Source organism: Sphaerodactylus townsendi, linkage group LG08 (assembly GCF_021028975.2).
Source record: "Sphaerodactylus townsendi isolate TG3544 linkage group LG08, MPM_Stown_v2.3, whole genome shotgun sequence".
NCBI lineage: Eukaryota > Metazoa > Chordata > Lepidosauria > Squamata > Sphaerodactylidae > Sphaerodactylus > Sphaerodactylus townsendi.
The window spans coordinates 58,430,745-58,454,512 of record NC_059432.1 but is presented as its reverse complement, the minus strand read 5'-3'; the positions used below and the strand labels follow the sequence as shown (position 1 = coordinate 58,454,512).

Below are 23,768 nucleotides of genomic sequence, written 5' to 3'. Positions count from 1 at the left end.
ACCAAACCTGGCTGGTATCATGAAGAGACCAGCCAGGTTTGATGAAGACCAGCCAGGTTTGATGAAGTTTGGTTCAGAGGGTCCAAAGTTGTGGACCCTCAAAAGGGTAGCCCCATCTACTAATAGCTCCCATTGAAAACAATGGGGAATGGGGGCACCTCTTTTGGGGGTTCATAACTTTGGACCCCCTGAACCAAACTTTACCAAACTTGGCTGGTATCATCAGGAGACTCTTCAGAGGGTACCCTGAAATTTTGGTGCCTCTAGCATAAAAACTGCCCCCCCTGCTGGCAGGCAAAGTAAAAACACACAAACATTTTAATGACCCGCATATAAGTCGAGGGGAGCTTTTTCAGCATTAAAAATGTGCTGAAAAATTCGACTTATACATGAATATATACGGTAACAATATTATTTTATTCTTGTGTAATAAAAAAATAAAATAAGAACCAATTGTTCAAATGAACTCAAAAATACTTTTGCAAGATTTGTTTACTATTGTACCGACAGCAATTTTTGTTACCTGTTTTTTTTTAAAAAAAAGAATAAAAAATATAAAAGTATCAGTTCTCATATACAAGGCTGAACAAATTTCCTCCAATTCCTCCCTCAGGGCATGGAAATGATCCAAAAAAGATGATAGTACTTAGTATGAGTGAGTACCACTAATTATAATTCTGTGTTCGGTTAGGTAAAAGCTTGTTGAATTGGCTTATTTAATGAAAGAGTTTGAGCTAAAGAAATTCTGTCTAAATTTATTTGCAGAAGCCTATCAGGGGGAAATGGCACCTGGGAACAACACCTGTTCCAGGTGCCCCCCGACCTCATGCACCCCATGCTCTGGAGCAGGGCTCAGGGGTGCCTCAGTGGTGGAGAAGGGAGAACTATGCTGAGTGCTCATCCTCATCTCAGCTGCGAACCTGGCCAGGCAGTTCCTCATGGCCCACAGCGCCTCCCCTTCTGCACCTTCAGCTGCCGCCATGGAGCAACAAACAGGCACCAGGACTGGGCGGTGGGCAGGGGAGGGGAAGGGTTGGCATGGGGAGGAGGGGATGGGGCAATTTTTGCACCCCCTACCAATGCGCCTGGGGTCATCTGACCTACCCTGTCCCCGTGGATAACAAGAATTGAGGAAAAGCTCAGCATACCAGTCTAAGCCAACCCTGTAGCCCTGTACACCCAGAACTCACGTGTTCAAGTTGCAGCCCAAATGGGGAGATACCACCTGCCCAACATGCAGGCTGGCCCAGCAATCCAGTAGCCCCTCACTGTCACTTTGCCTGCTGAATGTGTTTCCCAGTGCCATTTAAATCTGCCCAACTGCAGGCAGAGCCAAGCCTTTCAGTCTCCTTGCCAAAACATTGGTGGAAGAACCAGCTGGCCAGCAAAAAGGATCCAGCAAGAGGGGTTAAGGGGGTGACAGTGGTGGATGGAGAGGAAGCCCCTGTTGCATCCTAACCACCCATAGGCAAGGCCCACCCCAATCAATCAATTCCGAGGGTTTCCTTTGGCTGGCCCGCCTTTGGTACCCTTACTTCATGCCAACCACAAACCTTGCCACTGCTCCAACACCCTTCAGCAATCACTCCTCTAATCTTCCCCTGAGGGCTCCAACCTTTCCTGCTCAGCTCCATTGACAATGTTCAGCTCGAAGATAGCAAAGTAAGGCTTGTGAAGGCCAGCTATGGCTTAAATATTGTCCAGGCCAGATCTGAAAGCAAGCCCCACCCTATGGCTTTAGCCTGCAGCTGGTCCATGGCCCAGCCCCAGGCAGTTCCTGATAGATTGGCCAGGCAGGAGAAGAATGGCAAATGGTCAACAATGAAGCCATCTGTGCCATGGACCTTTCAGCCATTAGCTGCTCTGTGGGCTGCAACCTATGCCCCTAATTGCTGGATTCTGACTTCCTTCCTCTGCCTCCGCAGGCCCGCAAATGGGCCAAGATAAATCTGAGCTCCTTCTCTTCTCAGAGATCTCCAGGCCCCACCTGGAGGTTGGCATCTGTACTATACCAGAATTTGCCTAGTCTATAACTGATTTTATTAAACAATTGTTAGTCATATCCAGCCTAGGCTAAGAACTTTAAGTTCTAGTGAATTCAGTGGTATGGATTATAGATGTTTCCAGTTTTGACAAATTCCACTAATGTAGATATTACTGAAAATATACTGTCCTACACATCTGTATAAGTTGGCCATAGAATGCCTCCTCAATACAATGAGTCCCATAACCACACAACATAAGAACAGCTATTCTTGGATAATTTTTTCAAAGCTACTTGATGTATTCAAGCCTTGAACCCTTGTTTCCCAGCTAAAAGACTGAACATTTCCACAATGGACCAGAGGTTTACCTTCTTGGTTCTTTTCCAAAGTGCTACTTCACAAACTTACGAATCATCTGTCTTTTATTTCTTTTTGTCACCACAGAACCATTCTCAAAAACATATATATTCTCAATATATCATATTATGGAAACTGTATATGCTAAAAAGCTACTGAGGTGCCATAGTGGAAAATACAGCTAGAGATGGATTGTGATATAGGCAGAATTATGGAAGTCAAATGGTTTGGTTCTGGAGCATGAAAAGCTTCTCTGTCAGGAAAAGACATTTGCAGGGTTTTTTTAAGACTATAGCTGCAGTTTTTGTTGGCTTATCTTGACTAAATACTTTCTTACTATAGGATTTTGCTTTGTATTGATAGGGAGTAATTGAGGGATTTTGTGAGTATATAGAATAGCATAGTATGGCCCTATTGTAAAAAAAACAAAAAGAAAACTTTTGGCAATGTTATTTTGTGTTTGATGGTACTGTGGCTTTTATATCCACTGCTGCAAATTTTTCACTTTTACTCCAAAGAGGCAAGACCCCATTAATTTTGATGAAATTTTCTGTAAAGGCACAGCATATACCCTTGGAGTACAGACTGGCAGAATTGAAATACACAGAAGAGCCCTGAATGCATTTCATATCCAGTTGTTTTTTGTACAATTTACAGTAAACCCATCTTTTATTTTAACTTGGTTGGATCCTTTGCTTCTTTCTTTTCTTGCCTTAATCAGAACTCCTCCTCTAATGGGAAGGCTTTTCCCCCAGGGAAGATTCAACCCCTATCAAAAGCAGACCCTTTGCTTAGACTCAGTGTCCCATGTCTCCATAATCTGCTGAGGTTAGTTTTGACATTACCAATAGTAGGAAAAAATGTCATCCTGCAATAGTCTTATGGCTGATTTACCATTTGATGACTACAGTATCAACAGGTGCCTTGCATGAATGACTTAATCACTGTAGATCAATCACTACAGAGAGAATTTTAAATTCAATCCAAGTTTAATTTGTGTAAATGCAATTGGTGTATAGAATGTATATGCCATCCATTACCATATAAGTAAAATTATTTGCACTACAAAAATACAACCACCTCTGATATTTCTTGGATAAATTCTCTTCAATATAGCATAGTATACAATATGGCCAGTGGTGGGATTCTAATAATTTAACAACCGGTTTGCCCTCTCCCCACTGCACCCCACCCCCACCCCCTGCCACCCACTCACCTGCTGTGGAGGAACTTCTTGTGGGGGTTGAGGGGGAGCAACGGGGTCTTGCTGCCACTGCTGTGAAAGCCCCCTCCCTCCCCTGGGAGAGGGGGCGATGGGGCTTTTAGTGTCTCAAGCAGCCAGGCAGCAAGACACCTGGCTGCTCCAGAGCTCTGAGAGTCCCCTTACTCCACCTCCCCTGAGAGAGGGAACTATGGGGCTTTTAGTGGCTCAGTTGGCTGCCCAGCTGCTCTGGGGCTCTGAAAGCCCACTTGCTCCCCCTCCCCTGGGAGAGGGAACTATGGGGCTTTTAGCACCTCAGAGCAGCCGGCTGCTTTTTGTTGGAATAAGCGACTTCTGCATGCCTGGACACTGGGGGGTGCTGTATATCATTCTAACTGTGATGTTGCCTCTCTTGTTTGCCCTCCTTGTCTGGGCCAGGAGACCGCCCACTAACTTCCTTTCTTCCCCATGCTAGTCTCACTTCTGCTCTAGCCTTTGAACCGAGCGCATGGTCAATGGCAGCCTGCTCAGTGGGGCCTTTGCCACTGCAGCATCCACTCACTTCCACACACGTGATGGCGCGTTAGTTGTGCCCACTTGTCATAGGGAAAGTAATCTCTTTAGATAGGGTTCTTTCTATCTACCTTTTCTTGGAACAAAGTTGTGAACTGAAGATGATTGAATAAATGTAAGTTTTACCTTTTACATTTATGTCTCTGGAGAACTTTCTATAAACTGCAGTCACACACACTACTGGGCATATCCATGACTCTAAACGAAATCTAACACTTTTAACAATCAGTTTGTTGAACTCAACAAAAAGTTAGGTACCGGTTCTATCGAACTGGTGTGAACCATCTGAATCCCACCGCTGAATATGGTATACAAATTTGGAGAATCACATAATTGAGGAATTCAGCTTTCAGCTTTTACACTTGATAAAGAATAAGCTTTCTGGGACTCCAGGAATAAATCCCAAGACAGCAAAAGTTCAGTGGTTCCACATCAGCTGTTGTCAAACGAAGGTATAAAGTTGTGTTATTATTCTGATATTCACCTTGCATTTTAACAACAACAAAGGATCTTATTGCACCATTTTATGACCTAACTGCCTTATAGTAACAGATTTTTTTGTCTCAACTCAACTTCTTGGCCTGAATTTTGACATAAATAACTACAGACATCTTTTGAGCAAGAGCCTTTCACTTTTTTGAGGGGGGAGGGGTGAATCACCCTCTTTGGCTGTATACCCCTCGAAGAAGATGTACAAAAAATTATGTTTCCACTTCCCAGGATTTGCTATTTTTGTTTTGATGTTACACTTTTTAAATTGTTTAATATAATCAAATCTTTTAAGGAAGCATTATACATGCCCCATGTCTACCAACCTATTTCCAAAGTTTAGAAGGGGTGATATATTTAAGCAGATTACTATGAATATGCGCATCATACATGTGCCTGCATTACTGATACAGGTAATTGAATAAATGTTTTAAAAAACAGCACTTGGTTGAACACATATGCAAGATATATTATTTGTTTGTGTAGTTACACACATAAGCAATATCATTTTTATTCTCTTCTCTTACCTCTTAAAAAGTGGGAGGCATTCATTTTATTCGATTTCATTGAGGTGATTTATATCTAATTTTTCCACTAATAGTCTCCAAAGTGGCCATTTAGATATTTCTACAGATATTGATACCAGGCATACCTATCATCAAATGAGGGGGGGGGGGTTATGCTGGAATCTGCCATTGTGCCCTACCAATAATAATATTGATATTGTGTATAGTCTTGCCTCATGGAGCAGAGCTAGAGTAAGATAGATCCCAGTCTTGATTCAGAATTAGGCAAGATGATTTGCCTGATATATTATATCATTCTTTCCCCTCCTAAATTAGGAATTCAGAACTTCAGACAATGCCCCTCCTAAGAGCACAGTCTAACGTCTGGTTAACAACAGCCTAAACTTGAGAAAGTACACCTGATTTGGGTCATACAATTAACTTGCAAATGTCTGCAACTTAAACTCATCAGCAAACCTCTTTTACTGCCCTGCACCTCTTTCCATCAGAATGAGCAACATGAACCTTATCCTAGAAACCTCCACTCCAACTGTTAGGGGTCACCAAGCTTCCAGAGTTTCTTTGTTTTAATTCCCACAGAACAGTCCCAAAACGATCAAGTCTTGGGATCTTCCTCGTTTAATCTCGAACAAATAATCTTCAACGACATCTGTGCCTGGCAATGAAACTTTGTATTGTCCCAAGAAATTGCCCCTCTTATCACTGTACGATGCTTCATTTTTCCTATAATTAGAGCCCCCAAATCCCTAGTCCTTTGCTTTTGGACCTTTTCTTAGTACCCAATGCCACCATCTATAGGAAACACTGGCTGTTTCTCTTGATCTCTCCCACTTCTGGAACTATAATTTATTTATTTATTTATATTTTAGATTTCTAGGCCGCCTCTTCCCCGAAGGGCTCGAGGCGGCTCAACAACATGGCTGTTATCAACAGCAACTCAAACAACATAATATTAAACATTAAAACTCCGGCAGCAATTACATATAATTTAAACAATCCAAGAAATTCAAACAGCTTAAAACAGTTCAAACAGGCGCCCCGCCTAAGGCTAAAAGCAAGGAAAAGATAAAAGGAAAAGGAAAAGGAACGGGAGGGAACATGTGGGCCCAGATGGAGTCACAGCACGCCCAACCGAGATGACAAAGATGGAAATCGGCAGAATTTCAGTGGGGAGCAGTAAAACCGCGGCCGGCCTCTCCAAAGGCCCGGTGGAATAATACTGTCTTACAGGCCCTGCGGAACTCGCCAAGGTCCCGCAGGGCCCGGACTGATGGAGGTAGGGTATTCCACCAGGCAGGGGCCAGAGCCGTAAAGGCCCTGGCCCGGGTCGAGGCCAGCCGCATCGACGCAGGGCTAGGGGTCACCAGCAATTCTGCCACTGCTGAGCGCAGTGGCCTATGTGGGACATAGGGGGTGATGCGGTCCGTAGATATAATTATCATCCTCCCAATACCTTAACCTATTCCCACTATCGCTCATCCCTCTTTGTTAGGCCTCTTAAATCTCTGTACGAATGTACCTTTATTGTTTTTATTCCTTAATAAAACTGTAATCTCTTTTGCTGCCTTGGTTTTAAGTGATTTTCTTGGGGAAATGATCACTATATTCACAAGTGTAGGTCTCCTAGCTGTCTCTTACATAGCTGCTACGCCTCTATCCAATTCTCCCACTATTCCAAGTGGCATACCTGACCTATCTGGTAACAATGATGCCTATCTCTCTTGACTTCTAAATTGAAATATTTAGGGTTAGGGCAAGATGCTGCATTATCATTCCTTTCTTACTTCAGGGACATAAGAAGGCTTCCGTAATGAACAGCAGAACATTTTGCAGAGCTGTAGAATTCTTCTTTTCCACATTTGGTTGATTCATCAGCTCATTTTGGGGGGCAAGAGGGGGTCACACTGTTGGGTGTTTGTGCCAGCTTTCCAACACCTGACTATCCCCAACACTTTCCATGGTTTCTCTTGCATAGACACTCTGCCCTATGCCTGCAGTGTCGCCCACCCTCTTCTGTTGCTGGCCAGTCACCTTCTGGTTACCACAGAACTTGTCCTATTTCCTTGCAAGGCCCTCTGTGATGACACTATGCTTAATGGCACACTGAGAAAATCTTTCCTTCCAAAAGATAATTAGTCTATCCTTTCAGGAATTGAGTAACTCTTGCTTTATGAGAATAGCATGTAGTGATGTTATATAGGTATACAAATCTTGTCCCTTCCTTTAATTGAAATATATTTGTTCAATAAATTGGGCTTTCCCCCCACAGTTCCTAGGGTCTTCCCAGAAAACTATAGAATATCACTTTATTCCTTGTTAGAAATGATTTGGCACCAGAAATTTTTGATCAGTTAAGAAAAAAAGTAGAAAAAAATATTAAAATGAACTCAGTTCTTTGACACTATCACAAAGAGAAAACAAGTTAAGTATCAGTATCAGGTAGCTATTTACAGAATGATGCTGCTGTTTCAATTTAGAGACTTTTATAAGATTTGAACATGTTTCTCAGTAACTTAATATACAGAAAGCTTTTACATGCTGGCAGTTTTTCTTAGAAATTTACCATTCTTTTTGTATGTCTGTGCAGCTCAAGGCACCAGAGTTACCAGAACTCTATCACTTATAGATAGCCTGAGTGAATATTTTTCCCTGAGCTTAAATCTATAGCCATTTGACTATAATCAAAGATAATCTATCAGAACGTTATTCACTATTTACATTGATTATGATCACAATTTTCCCTTCTGACTATCAAAAGAATACCTTCCCTTTTTGGGTACTGATTGAATTAGATGCCCCACTGCCTCTGCCTTTCAGTGTATCTTTCCCAAGTAAAACAATGTCTGTGTTAAACTGCTACCAGAAAACACAGATCACACCAACTGTGCCTGTCCGACAATCTCTTCAGAAAGCAAAGCTTTCAACCAAGAATACAGAGCTATTTCCTGAATCTCTGCCTCTCCAAAAAAACCTCCCCCAACGGTCTTTTCTGTTCAAAATAATCACCTTCTGATTAACTGGCACTCTCTCCTCCAGCCAATCAAAAGCAATCTCTCCCTTTCTTATGCACTTTCAAACTGCTTTCAGTGCTCTTTGAAGCTGTGCGGAATAGCAAAATCCACTTGCAAACAGTTGTGAAAGTGGTTTGAAAACGCATTATTTTGCATGTGCGGAAGGGGCCAGAGACAGAGACAGAGAGTTTTATATATGGTAGGTCCTATAGGGAAAACTTCCTCTAGCATCGCTGAGCTGACTCAATTATGTGAAGTGACACTGGAACTTTCACAATTCTCCTTCCTATGTATTCTTCAGCTGGTATTGTATATACCCAATTTCAGCTTTCATATTGGTGTGGATGCACCTTAACCATTTTGTACTTCAAATATCCTCCATTTTGAGACAGAAATGTACAAATATATATTTTACAATTGTATTTTTAAGTAATCAGATCCTGTTGCATTTACCTATAGCAAATTTCAGCTTTCTACTTAATATGACAGTATCTTAACTATATTTATTTATTAAATAAATTCTATCCTGCCCTTAAAATACATCCCAGGGCAGGTAACACAATATAAAAACATCTAAACGTTACTTTAAAAGCATTACCATAGACCAGGGGTAGGGAACCTGCGGCTCTCCAGAGGTTCAGGAACTACAATTCCCATCACCCCCTACCAGCATGGCCAATTGGCCATGCTGGTATGGGCTGATGGGAATTGTAGTTCCTGAACATCTGGAGAGCCGCAGGTTCCCTACCCCTGCCATAGACATATAAAATGTTCCTAAAAACATACCTAATAACAATCCAAAACCCAATATCCAACCCCGTACCCCTGTGCAGATAGAGAACAAGTTTCCAAACAGCCAGTGGTTTGAGGGTAGATGGTATAAGTCAAACACCCAGGTAAGGCTATATATGTCATATATTGAGAAAGAGATGCACAAATGTACCTCTTCCATTTTTTCCCAGTAATTAGGGTACTTGTGGACTACATGCATATAAATGTTAGGTCTCCTCTGTGAGTGAGTTAATCAGTGAGCGAGTTAATCTATTTAAGTATGTGTCCCCTGTAGTTAAGGTAATGTGCTTCCTGTAAACAAGCCATGTGATGCTCCCTATGGAATGGGCATAAATCAGAGGAACTGTGCCATGAATTTGATACTGTTTAGATTGAGCTCAATGCTATATAATTTGTTGCACAGAATTCTGTAGTACAAAAGTATAATCATGGACACAGAATTTAGAAAAGTCCTTCCTGTTAGCTTGTAATAGTTTCTATATTCCGCCATACACTTATTCTGAATTTGCTGCATGTTTTACCAGAAATTTTGCCAATTTCCAGATGGGGGCAAGTGATCTGGGATTACAACTGATTTCCAGGCTACAGGGATCAGTTCACCTGGATAAAATGGCTGCTTAGGAAAGTGGATGGTCTTCCAAGAATATATGTGCAGTGATAAGGAAAAATAATGATTTATATAATACTTTTTTCCTGTTTTTGAAGCACTCCATATCCATCATCACAGTAATAATAAGAACAACAGTTTATTGACCCTCGCCCATCAGACATGAAGAGTGTCAAGAAGTTGTGGTTTCCCTAAGATCACTCAGTGAGTTCCTGGATTAGTTACAATAAAATCAAGGATTTTCTTCCTACAGTGCAATCCTAAGCAGAGTTGTAGTCTTTTAAATATATTTAAGTCAGTGTGTTTAGATGGGCACAACTCTCCTCAGGACCACACTGTAAGCAGGACACCTTTTCATATCTGAGAAAAACTGATGAAACTATGGGAGTTCTACCATAGACAAAAGAAACATTTGGTTGGTAGACAGGAGTCTGGATTGAATCCTTTCTTTGTAGCATAGCTTCCATCTTCAGGAAGGGATATAAAGATTCAGGAATCTCTATTCCTACTTGTATTTAGCAATGGAAATGTTGACTCTCAAAAGCTCATAATCCCCAAATTTGGTTGGTCTCAAAAGTGCTACTGGAATCAAATCTAGTTGGAATGGAGCAATAGTACAAGTTGCATGGATCCAGGTGAGAAGCACTGATGTGCTCTGGAAGAGAACCCAATTTCAGACTGTGCAGTTTTACAGAGTTTGTTATTGGCAGTTCTCCTTCAGATGAAAGATATTTCCATAGCAGTAGCTGCCAAGGGTAAGATCAGGTGGACTATAAGTATCCCTAGCTTGTGGTTTCTTTTCCCCTTGAGAGTTATCTTTTTATTCCCTATTCTCTTTTCCCCTTGTGAGTAATTCCCCAAGCTTTCCTTTGTTTCTTTTTAATTTTCTTCTCAAATTATTTCACAGAGGCCCTTTCCGCACGGGCCAAAAAAGGCCGGCCTGTGGACAGCAAAAACGCCGTAACCAGGCCGCCGTTCGCACAGGCAGCGCTGCTGAAATGCAGCAGCGCCGACCTGGCTCCCCTTCCCCTCCCTCAGGGAGGCATCAGGCCACCCTCAAAATCACCCATTTAAAGGGTAGTTTTTGAGTAAACAGCGTGTTCCTGGCGGCGCGGTGAGAACAGCACCGCCGGGAACACGCTGTTTCCCCGTCCCTCTCCTACTTACCTCGTCGCCGTCGTCGCCCTGCTGTCCTCCTAAGACCCTCCCTTGCTGTCCTCCGACCCCTGGAGGGGCCGCCGACCCTCTGCTGGGGCCACTTGCACGCCGACCCTCTGCTGGGGCCGCTTGCACGCTAAGACCCTCCCTCTGCTGTCCTCCGACCCTCTGCTGGGGCCGCTTGCAAGCTTGCGTGCAAACGGCCTCCACCCCCACGCCAGCAGAATTCTTGCCGGTGTGAGGGCGCATAGAGGCCCATGCAGAAAGGGCCAAAGCAATGCTTTTGGCTCCACCACCCACTGTAGTCATCTTAGGGAGGTGCTCACCACTCACTCTCAAAATTCCAAGGGTATCCATGGACTCAAAAAGGTTGAGCACCCCTGCTCTACACAATGATGTGTGTAACATAGCTTTTTAAAAACTTACAATTCTTGACACAACAGAAGTTTCTAGTCAAGAATGCCACCAACCTATCCTTCAGAACAAAGTTTGTTAACAGCGTGGAAACTTGACAAGGTAATAAAACAGAAGTGCTTGAACCAGTGAGGATGACTCAGTGCATTCTGATCATATATTAACCACAGAAGGTACGTCACAATGATGACGATGAAGAAGAAGAGTTTGGATTTATATCCCCCCCTTTCTCTCCTGTAGGAGACTCAAAGGGGCTTACAATCTCCTTGCCCTTTCCCCCTCACAACAAACACCCTGTGAGGTGGGTGGGGTTGAGAGAGCTGTGACTAGCCCAAGGTCACCCAGCTGGTGTGTGTGGGAGTGCACAGGCTAATTTGAATTCCCCAGATAAACCTTCACAGCTCAAGTGGCAAAGCAGGGAATCAAACCTGGTTCCTCCAGATCAAAATGCACCTGCTCTTAACCACTACACCACTGATGGTTACCCGGTATGATTTTTCAAAAACCCCAATTATTGAAAATACCACTGAAATCCACTATTTTCTTCTTAAAGTGTAATTACTGTGTCCTGAACAATACAACAACTCAACTCATCTGGTACAGTTCTATGATAGCTCTAAAGAAAATACCTTTTCAAGGGATATGGTCTAAAGACCTTTCTCCACTCACTTAAATGTAAATTGGAATGTAGCATTTTATAATTCACATCACAGCTATGGTCAAAATTACATATTGTTTTAAAATCTTCTGTACTACAACCTCAGAATGTCTAACCAATACTTTCAATGCTACCTTTTTTTCAGTGTTAAGCTATTGCTAAAGAAAATAAATAATTGCAATAGTGGTGACAAACTTGTCCAATCAGTTTTAAAAGTCCAGAACTCACAGTGAAAAACTAGTTTAATTGTACTATATTCAAGATTTGATAGCCAAAGCTACATAGAAATGGGAAGGGTTTTAAACATTTGCAAATAAGCATGCATTATTGTATTCAAAAACTTACTGAAAAAGCATTTATTAAATGTATGAATTGATTAGTGGTCATACATCCCAAAAATGTATCAAGATTAAGTCACAAAAAACCCCTAAAATTTTAAGACTGGCATGTGAAAACTTAAATGTATTAATATGAAATAATCTATCTTGTATACAAGAAACATTTTTTCCCTCTTTGTGGGTTTTTTTTTTGCACCTCTTATATTTCTTTATCTTTCTCTCTAACTTTTTATAGAAAACTGCTTCCCAGGGATCTGCATTAAACACTTTGCATTGTGCTACTTTGGCAAAACGTGAGGTCCACTTTTATACTAAGACAGAATTGAAAAAGGAAGTAATTTATCTGAAATAATCTTCAGCACTGCAGCACAAAACGTCTTGAAAGACTTAAATTACCTCATTTTCCAAAGAATAATTAGAATTTAACAGGCATTGGGTTGCTGTAGATACGCAGAAGGGGGAAGGGCTCATTCTAACACCACAGGAAGAATCCAAAAACCAACAGGTGAGTGGGAGCCCTTATCCTGAAACTAAACTTTCATTTTTATACAAATGGACACTTCACTGCCCCAGGCAAAGATTGGGGCAAAGCAGAACAGTCTTCAGCTGTAAATCAGAGCTCTTTTTATGTGCTTGCGAAAAGGGAAGCAAAGGCTTGAAGGGAGATTCTAAAACTGGCATGTCTTTGATCAAAACTGAACCTTGATTGCTCATGACACAATCTATTAAATTAAAACTAGGGTAGGACTAACTCCTGACAAAATAGATACCGAGAGGCACTTTCCACTCTAGTGTCCCACTCAAGAAGGACAGCTCTTTAAATTTTTCAAAATCATCCACCAGTGCCGGCTTTCTTGGTGACAGAAGAAGTGAAAAATTGTTCATGGCAAGCAGGAGAAAGGCAGAACCATGTAACACTGTGCTATTTAAAGACCCCAGCTTTAAAGACCCTCAAAAACTGCTTTCAATCTCCCCACAACAGGCACTAGGGAGGCGCCCTTGAAGAATAGTGACAGGCTTTGGTCACCTAACATGCTTCGTGGTAAAATGCACAACAAACTCCCTAGGGATTTCAGTAGCGCTGCACCACCATCCTGTATGCTTACAAGGAAGGGTGGGGAAACAGACTGTGTGGGAACATTCCTTCACAACGCGTGTAACTGCAACTTTAGAATGCTGTAACTTGGGTGCGTTCAATCTGCTTTTGGATTTTGTGGGCTAATGCCATAGCCCACTCTGCATGAAAACCTAGAAAGGGGTATATAAAACTGTAAAATTCACACAAATATCAGCTATGAAATTATAATTAAATAAAAACTGATTGCTACGTGCGAATGTCTGTGATTTCTTAACTGCTACAACACACTGGTTATCCAGTTTCAGGATGCCTGCACATTTTCTTACTGCTTAAACCTACCCTCTGAAAATGGCCCTGCATTTTGTATAGTGATGTTCAGATAAAAAGTCAATATTTATTCAGAACAATGGGGGATTCTGGGCTTTCTTTTTTTAAAAAATAATTAACATATGGGAAAACGCATACATCAGAGACAGAGAAGTTTGTGTTCATGATAGTGACCTGCTAAGGGAATGGCCAGGTTTGCATGGTTTTTGGGACAGGTCTACTCTGCAGGGTTGGTGTGTGTGCCTTTCTACTGTGAATGTCTGCTTGAAAACACTTGGTCACTGTGCAAAAAGTGCACCCACCTGTCCCACGTTTTCAACATTCACCCTCACACAGGCACACATGGTTTTTCAAGGGGGGGGGGATTTGGAGGCTCTGGGGCTGTCAGCCTCTCTACATTTTGGAAAGAGAGATTCTGCTTTGCACTTGGGCTGAAGGATGTGAAAAGGCTTGGGGATGGGTGAACTATTTTTAACATCTTGCAGGAAGCATCTCAGAACTTGTATTCCCTATCCTAATGGTTCACGCCCATTTGATATCATTTTATAAAGTGTGTGAGTTAATTCAGCTTCCGGCAGGAAACTTTTCAAAGGAGCAAATGATCACAGTTTTGGGAATGTGAGCTATTTTTAGCTTCTGGCAGGATATGCTGACTAATTATTTTCCCATCCCTACAGAGGAAGGATGCTGTGTGGATCTCTGATGCTGGGATCGTTGTATCCTTCTGTGTATTTTGGAAATGCATTCGTTTCAGCTAGCAAATTTTGGGAAAGGGGGTGAATGAGCAAAAAGCTCACCGTTTGGGGAATGAAAGAGTACGTATAACAGGGTGCAAAACCATAGACTGAAAAAACCATAGGACTGTTTGAATTTAAAACACCGGGATGGGATGGAGAGGGACAGCAAGAGAGAACCAGGCTTTCCAGAGAAAGAAAGAGAAAGGGGATGGGGGTTTGCTTTTCTGTGTTCTCCACAGAGCGTGTAAAAACAGGAGAAGTCCACTTCTCAAACACTACATTCACTGTACCATCTTCGGGGAAACTAGCATTTTGCTCTCTGATCCCTGCCCCAGACTACAGCCTCTCGTTAAAACACACAAAACACAAACCAATTTCCATGCACAGCCCAAATAAAATCAAACACACGTTTCAAAGCATTTTTATTCATCTTTTATTCAACCCTTTATTCACCCTTTAATTCACCCCCTCCCCTTTAATTCACCCTAATCCTTTAATTCACACTTTAATTCAGGGGGCGGGACCGGAAGTAGCTGTCAAATTGTAAAAAGGGGGAAATAAAAGCTACATACTTGCACTACTATGCATTGGCATCAACAATGGACAGACAGGAATGAAACTGATTGGAAGGAGGGTCAATAAAATCTGGCCTCAGAAACAGCTTCTCTCCCTGAAAACAGTTCAATGATTCCATCACTCACTCTTATAATTCAGATTAATATTTCTGCCACTGGTTCTGCTTGTAAACCATTTCAGTTTTCCACGTTTCTCTTTCTTGTTGAAATGATTAGCAATGCTTACCCCTCATACAATTAAACTCCATTTTCTTTTCCCAGACAAGTTAACACCCCTTTCCACTTTCATGACACAAAGACAAGTTTTGTGCTATGTTTAAGCCTAATGGAGCAGGAAACTTTCTGCTCCAAAGCAGAGGCCACACGGAAGCACTTCAGACACAACAAACCGGACCGCCTGCCAAAGTAGGACGACAGTGAATAGAGAAACTGTCCGAAGTGGTGGGCAGGCTCGCCTGGGTCCCCGCTCTCCGGAATCTGCGGTGCATAGACAACAGGGACGGGAACCTGGCTGAGTTTCTACTTCCCTCTTCCCAACTCCCGATAGGTTTGCTTGCAATCTACTCACGCTGCTATTGTGACCTGACCAGTGTACCATGGCCTGGTTGTGCGCGGAATCCCCTGTGAGGGCAAAGGTCGTGCTGGTCAATTTCAGCTCCTCCAGCCGAAAGCGCGTGGCTTTGCCTTGCAGCTGCTCCGCCGGCGCTCGGTCCCGGCTCTCCAGCGGCGGGTCTCTTGCAGCAGGAGCTCCTCTGGGCTTCCGGCTTTGCTGTCTCGCCTGATCAGCCTTGCTTTTTCTTAGCCAGCCGAGGGGCGCCGACCGGGCAGCACGGGTGGCCCCAGAGTTCCCGGGGGAGCGGCGCTCTTTATCCCCGGGGAAAGGTGGAGGAACCGAAGGAGACTTGGAATGAGTGGGTTTATCAGCATCCGAGGCTGACAGTCTGAAGTTGGGGGGAGTCTCGGAGGGCTCGTCAGACAGTCTCCTCGATCTTATCAGTCTCGGTGGTTCCAGGCTAGCATATTTCTTCCCAGCGAGAGTAGAAGCGATAAAGACTCGATCCCCAGCATCCGCCACCTCCTGTCCATGCCCAGGCTGCTTCTCCCCTCTTTTTTGCACAGGTAACCTCCCTGCCTCCTCACCTTCTCGCCCTGTTCTCAAGTGCATTAATAATCCTTGCTGGGGTTGCCGTTGTTGCCGCTGCTGCTCTTGCAGCTGCACCTGCCAGTGGCACGATCTGCAAGTGATTTCTGCCCCGACGAAGCCAAAAGTCAGGATCAAAAACCATGTCCAGGCGACTAGCAGAGCAACGTGCCAGCCTGGGTACCAGCCAGTAACTTTTCCCATTGCTCCTGATGCTGATAAGGGAAGAGGAGAGAATGAGCGCGAGCAAGGCAAAACGGAGGAGAGTTGGAGGCTGCAGAGGGTTTCGTCTTTCAGCCAGAAGAAGATCACGATTAACTCCACAGAAGTTTCCGAACGCCGTCGTATTTGATGCAGTCCGAAGAGACGAGAAGAACTGCTTTCTTGTCTTTCTTTCGGGTTCCCCCCCCTAAAGCTGGCGCCGCTGACGGGGCTTTTGATGGAAGGGAAAGCCACAACCACATGGGGGAGGAGCTGAATTAAAGCGAGAGAGCTCGCAAGCAAGCCGCGGTTGGTGATTTCTCCGGGTTTGCTTTTGTGGAAGTCACCAAATCGCTTCGCTCTCTCCCCGCCCTCCCCCGTGTCCTCGTCAGTCGCTCGTACTCGCTGGGATTTTCTCGTAAATAGCTTGAAAGCGCGGGCGATCCGTTCACTTGCAGCCAGCCACCCACAGGAACTTTTTATTCTCCCCCCCATCGACTGAAGAACCAGGCTTTTTTCTCTGTTCCATCCATGTATAGGGGAGATTACAGCAATATTCCCAACAGGCATGAAAATGAACACAAATGCACTCGTTCAAACAGATTTTTTTTAAAAAAAGTGACCCAAACAGATGCTTTGTTAGGACTTTCGTTATTTAAGCCAAGTAACAACTTTGGTGAACGGAAAATAGTATTCTGGACTTCATCCCACTAAAAAAAAATAAACTAGAATTGCACCTCATGTTCACCACAATTTATATCAGAAAAAAATCAGCATACCTGCAGACAGTGTAGGTGAGTGGGGGGAGGGTATTTCTGCCACATACAAAAAAAAATGGAGAAAATTAACGTTCTCTGACATTTCCCCTCCTTTTGCTGAAGAGGCTGTACGAATTACACCAGTCATTATGCAAGGACTGGAACTCAGAACTCATACAAATCTTTATTGGAGCTGAGTCTCAGAGTTTGCTAGAATTTATTTCTGAAACATGTTTACCCTCTTTTTGTCTCTTAATTTTATTTGCACCTACGAGCTGTGGCATTTGCTGACAACCCATGTTGTGTGACAATGAGTGGGGGCTTGTAGTTCACCCACAGTCATTGCCACATATGTAACTAAGCCTGTCCTTCCTTAGGCCAACTTGAGGTATGATCACCCCATTCACCAAACATTTTCATAAAGGTACCCTTTTGCCAAAGTTTGTAGGTGAAAAATGGAGAGCGTTGTTTCGGAACTCTAGTACAACGATAGCTTTGTACTAAAATACCCCATGAAATGGCGGGGGGGAGGGTCTTCCTTTGAATACTGTGCATGGCCACCACCATTGGTTGTGAAAAATGGCAGTTTCGCATCATCCTGACAACAGATGTACAAAATGGCAAGAAAAGAAGGTGGCAGAAAACTCACTTTTCAGACCATCCACAAGTATAGCTGCAGACAGTACAAGAGGACTTGCATGAAGTTAGGTAGTACACTGTCAGAGCATGCCTAAGAAGAGTTACAACCCTTTAATGGAAGCTTCATATGTGGAAACTGGCATTTGAAACTATTAAACTTTTATGAAAGGGGCTGGATAATTTTTTTCTCCAAACTGTTAGCTATCGTATTTGCACCATATGTCTACAAACCTAAAAAAAAAAAAACACCCACTTTCTTGGCAGCAAGTTCCACTGAATAAAATTGAACTTATTTCTGAGAATACCTGTTTAAGATTTATCTGTTTATAACTCTGCACAGGTTAAAAATTACTGCAGGGAGGGGGGAGCACCATGATAAGTACAGGGCTCCAGTATTTCAGCATGTGATGGAGTGTCAACAACAGCAGCAAATCATCCTAATAATCATAATATAATGTGTGGAAAATGGTTGGCATGCCCACACATATAAATTACATTCTGTGCACACTTACCTAGTAGTAAGTCCAATTAAATACATAGGAACTTACATCTGACTAAACATAGATTCTGCCTGCCTAGCTGTGGTACTAAACATATTTTCCCATATTTTGTCCTGTAAAACTCACTAACTTTGAGGAAAGTATTGCAACAAACATGACAATTCCTCTTAATCAGAGTGACTCCTCTTGTCCCCCAGAATCCCTGCAGTCTCCAAGGGGCACCTCTGGTTCAGCCATACCTAGGAAGCCAATTGCCTGCACTTGCTGTATAATACTGTGACTTGAGTAGTAGCTGTCATGAAAAATTGAGATAAATAAATCACTCAAACATTGCCAAGATCTGCTTGGATTAAAACTGTCAAGAATGGAAATACGATTTGTGGGAATAGAAAGGAAGCAGGAGGAATGCAAAGAAATTCTTATTTTCTAAGGAGAATGCCCTCTAGCTCTAAATGGCTAGTAATTTATAACCCCAGTGCAGTGAGCGGCCCTCCTTTTACCATTTTATTTCTCTCTTGAGTGTTTCTTTTCTCCTTGGCAAATATTCTACAGTGCTATTAAGCATCTGAGGATCTATGTTTACTTCCCTTTCTCCCATTCCACATTAACATTTTAAAATGCCAGTCATTAACAAAGCATACACACACCTATACACCCATGACATAACAATGCATAACAAATGTTGTGGAAAATGTTAACGGTACATATAATGGGTTCTGTACATGCCATTTTCTTTTGAGGTGACATCTGCAACTGTGTCATTCTGTATACACATATGGAATTCTTGCTGAGGAGTCCTAGGTTGCCAACTCTGAGTTGGGAAATTCTTGGAGATTTGCCATGGAGCCTGGACAAGCAGTGTTTAGGAATGGATATCTGGTGGGAACAATGTCATAGCTGTCATTTCCTCCAAGGGAACTGGTCTCTCTTGTCTGTAGTTCAGTTGTGATTCTGGGAGACTTCCAGCCGCCACCTGTCTTAGGACTCCTGCTAATGGCAGTTCTTTAACACATATACATATGTTGGAATAGACACATGCTGCTGTTTCAAATGTAACAGCATATATCAAGTGCTCATACTTCCTCCACAGGATTTAAGGTGTCCTTGAAGGTGTATTCTCACATGACACTGAAAGGCAGTGGTGGGATTCAAATAATTTAACAAGCGGTTCCAGTGGTGGGATTCAAATAATTTAACAACTGGTTCTGCCAAAGTGTTGCGAATCTGCTGAATCCCACCACTGTTGAAAGGCCTTGGAGGCTTCCTTTTGCACTTTGTGGCATGAATGAATGCATTTAATGTGATACAGAAAGTGGAAGAGAGACATTATAAAAATATACATTATATAAATATACATTTGGATCAATATAGATGCATATGTTAGCCTTGTAATTAATTAAATTGCCTGGCAATTTTCCTGTCACACAAAAAATATGTATTTCTAAAGTTGCCACCTGTTTATATTGGCTTTATATACTGGCCATGGCTTGCCAAAGAATCTGGGGAATTGTCATTTGATGAGGGTGCTGAGTACAAAAAATCTTTCGTTCTAGTTCCTTTGACAGAAACATACCAAGGTTTACAGCCCCCAGAGATTCTCATTTAAAAAAATTACATAAAAAATTACATTAAAAAATTACATTAAAAAATATGGTAATGGCAATACATCCATAGTTGTAAATAAGCTGTCTTATACAGCATTATAAAAACTTCTAAATAAATAATAAAAGAAATATTAAAAATTAGTGAAGATTCAACATTTTGTGTGTGTGTGTGTGCATTACTGTATATATATATATATATGCATGCTCACCAACCAATGTTACACTGTTTTTCACTATTATAGTTTGTTCCTGTGCTCTGACATGATAACCTAGTTATGGGTTAAATTGTGTTTATTAACAGCTGTTCTGTATATTAAAACATTCCAGTTTTAGTGTAGGCTACAAAAGAAGCAGCCAATGGATTCCAACAATTCCAGGCAACGCAATCCTGGTTCCAAACTTAGGCCCTTTCCACACAGCGGAAAGGGCGCCTCTCTACTGGCAGAAATTATGCTGGTGGAAGGGAGGGGGCCATTCGCACGGGATCATGTGAGCGGCCCGTGCAGAGGCCGGCGCAGAAAAGCGGCCCCTGCAGACGCCTTTTCTGCATCCCCCCCATTCATCTTGTCCTCCAGCGTTGGTCTGGAGGGCTGCAGGGACCCGCCCATGCTGCCCTCTGAACTCCAGAGGCCAAGGCCGAGGCCGAGGCCGAGGGGCCGACACTGGAGACCGACGCTGGAGGACAAGGTGAGTGGGGGGGACAGGAAAGCAAAAAACCTCCCTCGGGAAGGGAGGTGGAAAGCGGCACCTTCACGCTGCCTGTGTGAACAACTCCCCAGGGACCGGTGTTTTCCCGTACAGGGTTTTTGGCCCTGTACGGAAAGGGCCTTAGCTGGTATAACACACTTGCAACAGAGCGTTCGCAGTCATAGAAGGTTTATCCAGTTTTCCTGCCCCAGTCCCCCAACAGCAGCAATCCCATTCCACCTGGTCCACTAAAGCTTTTCTATTTTTTTAAAAATCAGCAATTGAATATAGTTATACCAATACAACTACAGTGTGTGTAACAGGTGCTCTGAATGTGTAACAGGTGCTCTCACTTTTCATTTTTAAAGTAAATTTTAGCCTCTTCTGTTGCTGAGATAGGCCTTATACTTATATCTCTGCAACAGAAGGGGATAGAGACTTAAAAGAAAAATGAAAATTGAAAATTGAGAGAAATTATTATACATCATATTATATTCTAATAGCAAAGTCAACCATATCTTTGGATGCTTAAATCCAGTTACTTGAGCTGTAAACAGGCAAGACAGATCTTTCCACCAACCTGAAAAGGACCCCAAGTTTACAGAAAACTGTGAAATCTTAAAAAAAAATTGAAGGTTTAAAAAAATCTAAAAATTATAAGATGAGCACCTATAGCTTTAAGTTACAGATTCCCTTGATGGTTGTTGTCAGGCAACCACAATGTTCCAAAGCTTGGTTCGGTCAGTAAAAACAAGGAGAAGAGGGCAGAGCCCTTCCATTTTGGCTTTGAGGGAGGGTTCATTGAGGTCAGGTTGAGAAATACTTGGAGATTTTGGGTGCTGTGTGGTTTCCGGGCTGTATGGCCGTGTTCTAGCAGCATTCTCTCCTGACGTTTCGCCTGCATCTGTGGCTGGCATCTTCAGAGGATCTGTTCCTCTGAAGATGCCAGCCACAGATGCAGGCGAAACGTCAGGAGAGAATGCTGCTAGAACACGGCCATACAGCCCGGAAACCACACAGCACCCAAGTGTTCCATCTTCAGAGGATTCTGATCCTCTGAAGATGCCAGCCACAGATGCAGGCGAAACGTCAGGAGAGAATGCTGCTAGAACATGGCCATACAGCCCGGAAACCACACAGCACCCAAGTGATTCCGGCCGTGAAAGCCTTCGACAATACACTTGGAGATTTTGTGGTGGAGTCAGAGGTGGGCAGGATTTTTTTTGGGGGGGGGGGGAGGAGAGACCTCCACTGAATATATTACCATACATGTCACCCTTCAAAGCAGTCATTCTCTCCAGGGGGACAGATCTCAGTTTTAATTTTGGGAGATTTTCAGGTCCCACCTTGAGGTTGGCAATCCTAGACATGGAAGCAACACCTGAGTGACTTCATGCCACCCCATTTTTATGCCACCCAATTTTCACACCTAGGCCTGGCAGTTTATTACTGTTCAGCAGCAGCCTCCCTATGAAAGCCTGCATGGTTGTAGCAGTGAGACTTCAAAGCATGGTCAGAAAGAACCAGATGCAAATCCCCATCTTCCTGTGAAAGGTCACTGAGTGATTTTGAGCCAGTCACATACGTTCACCCTAACATGTGGCACAGGGTTGACACATAAGAGTAGCAGTATAGTGGTTAAGAGCAGATGAATTCTAATCTGGAAGAACCAGGTTTGATTCCCCTCTTTGCCGCTTCTTTTGCACTTCAACACACGCCAACTGGGTGACCTTGGGCTAGTCACAGCTTTTTGGAGCTCTCTCAGTCTCACCCACCTCACAGGGTGTTTGTTGTGGGGGGGGGGAGGAAAGGAGATTGTAAGCCCCTTTGAGTCTCCAACAGGAAAGGGGGGATACAAATCCAAACTCCTCCTCCCCCTCCTCCTCCTCCTCCTCCCCCCTCCTTCTTCTCCTCCTCCCCCCTCTTCTTCTTCTTCTTCTTCTTCTTCTTCTTCTTCTTCTTCTTCTTCTTCTTCTTCTTCTTCTTCTTCTTCTTCTTGTGCAGCTAAAAAGGAGTGGAGAATAATGTAAACTGCTTTGGTTCCCACTGAGTAGAAAGGTGGGGTACAGTAGATAAATAAGAAATATAGATGAAGATGGGAGGCAGATAAAAGATAAACTGGTGAATGGCAGTGAAAAGGGAGAAAAAACAGTGGGGGATAGATAGAGGAGAAAGTGAGGCTCTTGAGGTTCCTACCAGGCTGGGGGGTGGGGGAGGGCAGAGAAGGAGAGATGAAGGTCATTTCTGCATGATCCAAATATCCTGGGTTGAGCACAAGAAATATCCCAGTTTGGCCAAGAAGTTCACATGGTTCCCAATCCTAAAGTGGGTTTTCCCCATAATATTTCTCTCATCCCGGGTTTTTCAAAAATCGCTAAAATGATGATCCTTTTCAAAAATCGCACATTGAATCGCTTCCGTGCGAAGGCCATGGGAGCAAAACCGATTTATTTTTCCCCTCCCACCACCTGATCTCCCTGCCTGATCCTGCTCACCCTGTTCCAACTTGTTCTCACAAGCACTGCTCACTAGCCGAGCTGCAGCCAACCCAGTCCTAGCATATTTCTTCCCAGCAAGAGTAGAAGCAATAAAGACTCGGCTTACCTTTCCAATGGTATCCTGGGGGGAGGGGTGGGGAAGTGCCTGCCTAGAAGGTTGCTCTCATTCTGTGACAACCCTGAAGACCAGTCAAATTCTATTTAGTATATTGGGGGGCGGGGTGTCTTGTGCTGTGGTTTCCTGCACACCTTTAAATGTGGATGAGGCATAGTGCTTTGCATAGTGCTCTGTCAAAAGTTTTAACTTTGTATAGCACAGTGTGCTTGCCATGTTGCTCATTGAACTGGCACCTTTCCAAAGCTAGAGAAAAGGGGTGTGTGCGTCCTGCTTGGTTTCCCTATGATTGTTATGGATCCATCAGTCAGAAGCATTGCCTTTGGGAGGGGGAGAAGAGCCAATCAGAATGCAGCACAATGGGGATGTTCGAGCATGTGTACTGCATCTACGTTGTAAAAACAAAAAAAGCCGGGTTTGTGCGAAAGAAATTGGAGTAATTCCTCCCGGTCTTAACTCATCTCCTTCACAGAAACAGGAACCCAAGCAAAGGGAGAAACCTGGATAAAATAGTTCCAGGTTATAAGATACCAATTGTGCCATGTGGAAATAGCCTAATCAGATGCAGATAAAAGTTGGCTATTGACATGATTGCCAACTTTATGCTAGGAAATTCCTAGAGAGTTGGATGTGGAGCCCAGGGAGGGTGGAGTATGAAGATGGGAGAAATTTCAGAAAGGTGTAATAATGCCATAGACTCCACCCTTCAAAGTAGCAGGTTCCTCCAGGGGAACTAGGGTTGCAAACCTCCAGATGGGGCTAGAGATCACCTGGAATTATAACTGCTTTCTAGATGAC

At 43.2% G+C, this 23,768-nt stretch overlaps 1 protein-coding gene across 3 annotated transcripts in view; it reads right to left on the bottom strand.

Moving 5' to 3' along the window:
* SORCS1 (sortilin related VPS10 domain containing receptor 1) overlaps positions 1-16,451 on the bottom strand; it is a 505,695-nt gene extending 489,244 nt beyond the window's left edge. For all 3 annotated transcript variants that reach the window (XM_048505303.1, XM_048505304.1, XM_048505302.1), the window contains exon 1: positions 15,396-16,451. In XM_048505303.1, coding sequence (XP_048361260.1) covers positions 15,396-16,172 — 777 coding nt within the window. In that variant the 5' untranslated portion in view covers positions 16,173-16,451. The remainder of the gene's footprint in view (positions 1-15,395) is intronic.
* Positions 16,452-23,768: the final 7,317 nt, after the last annotated feature.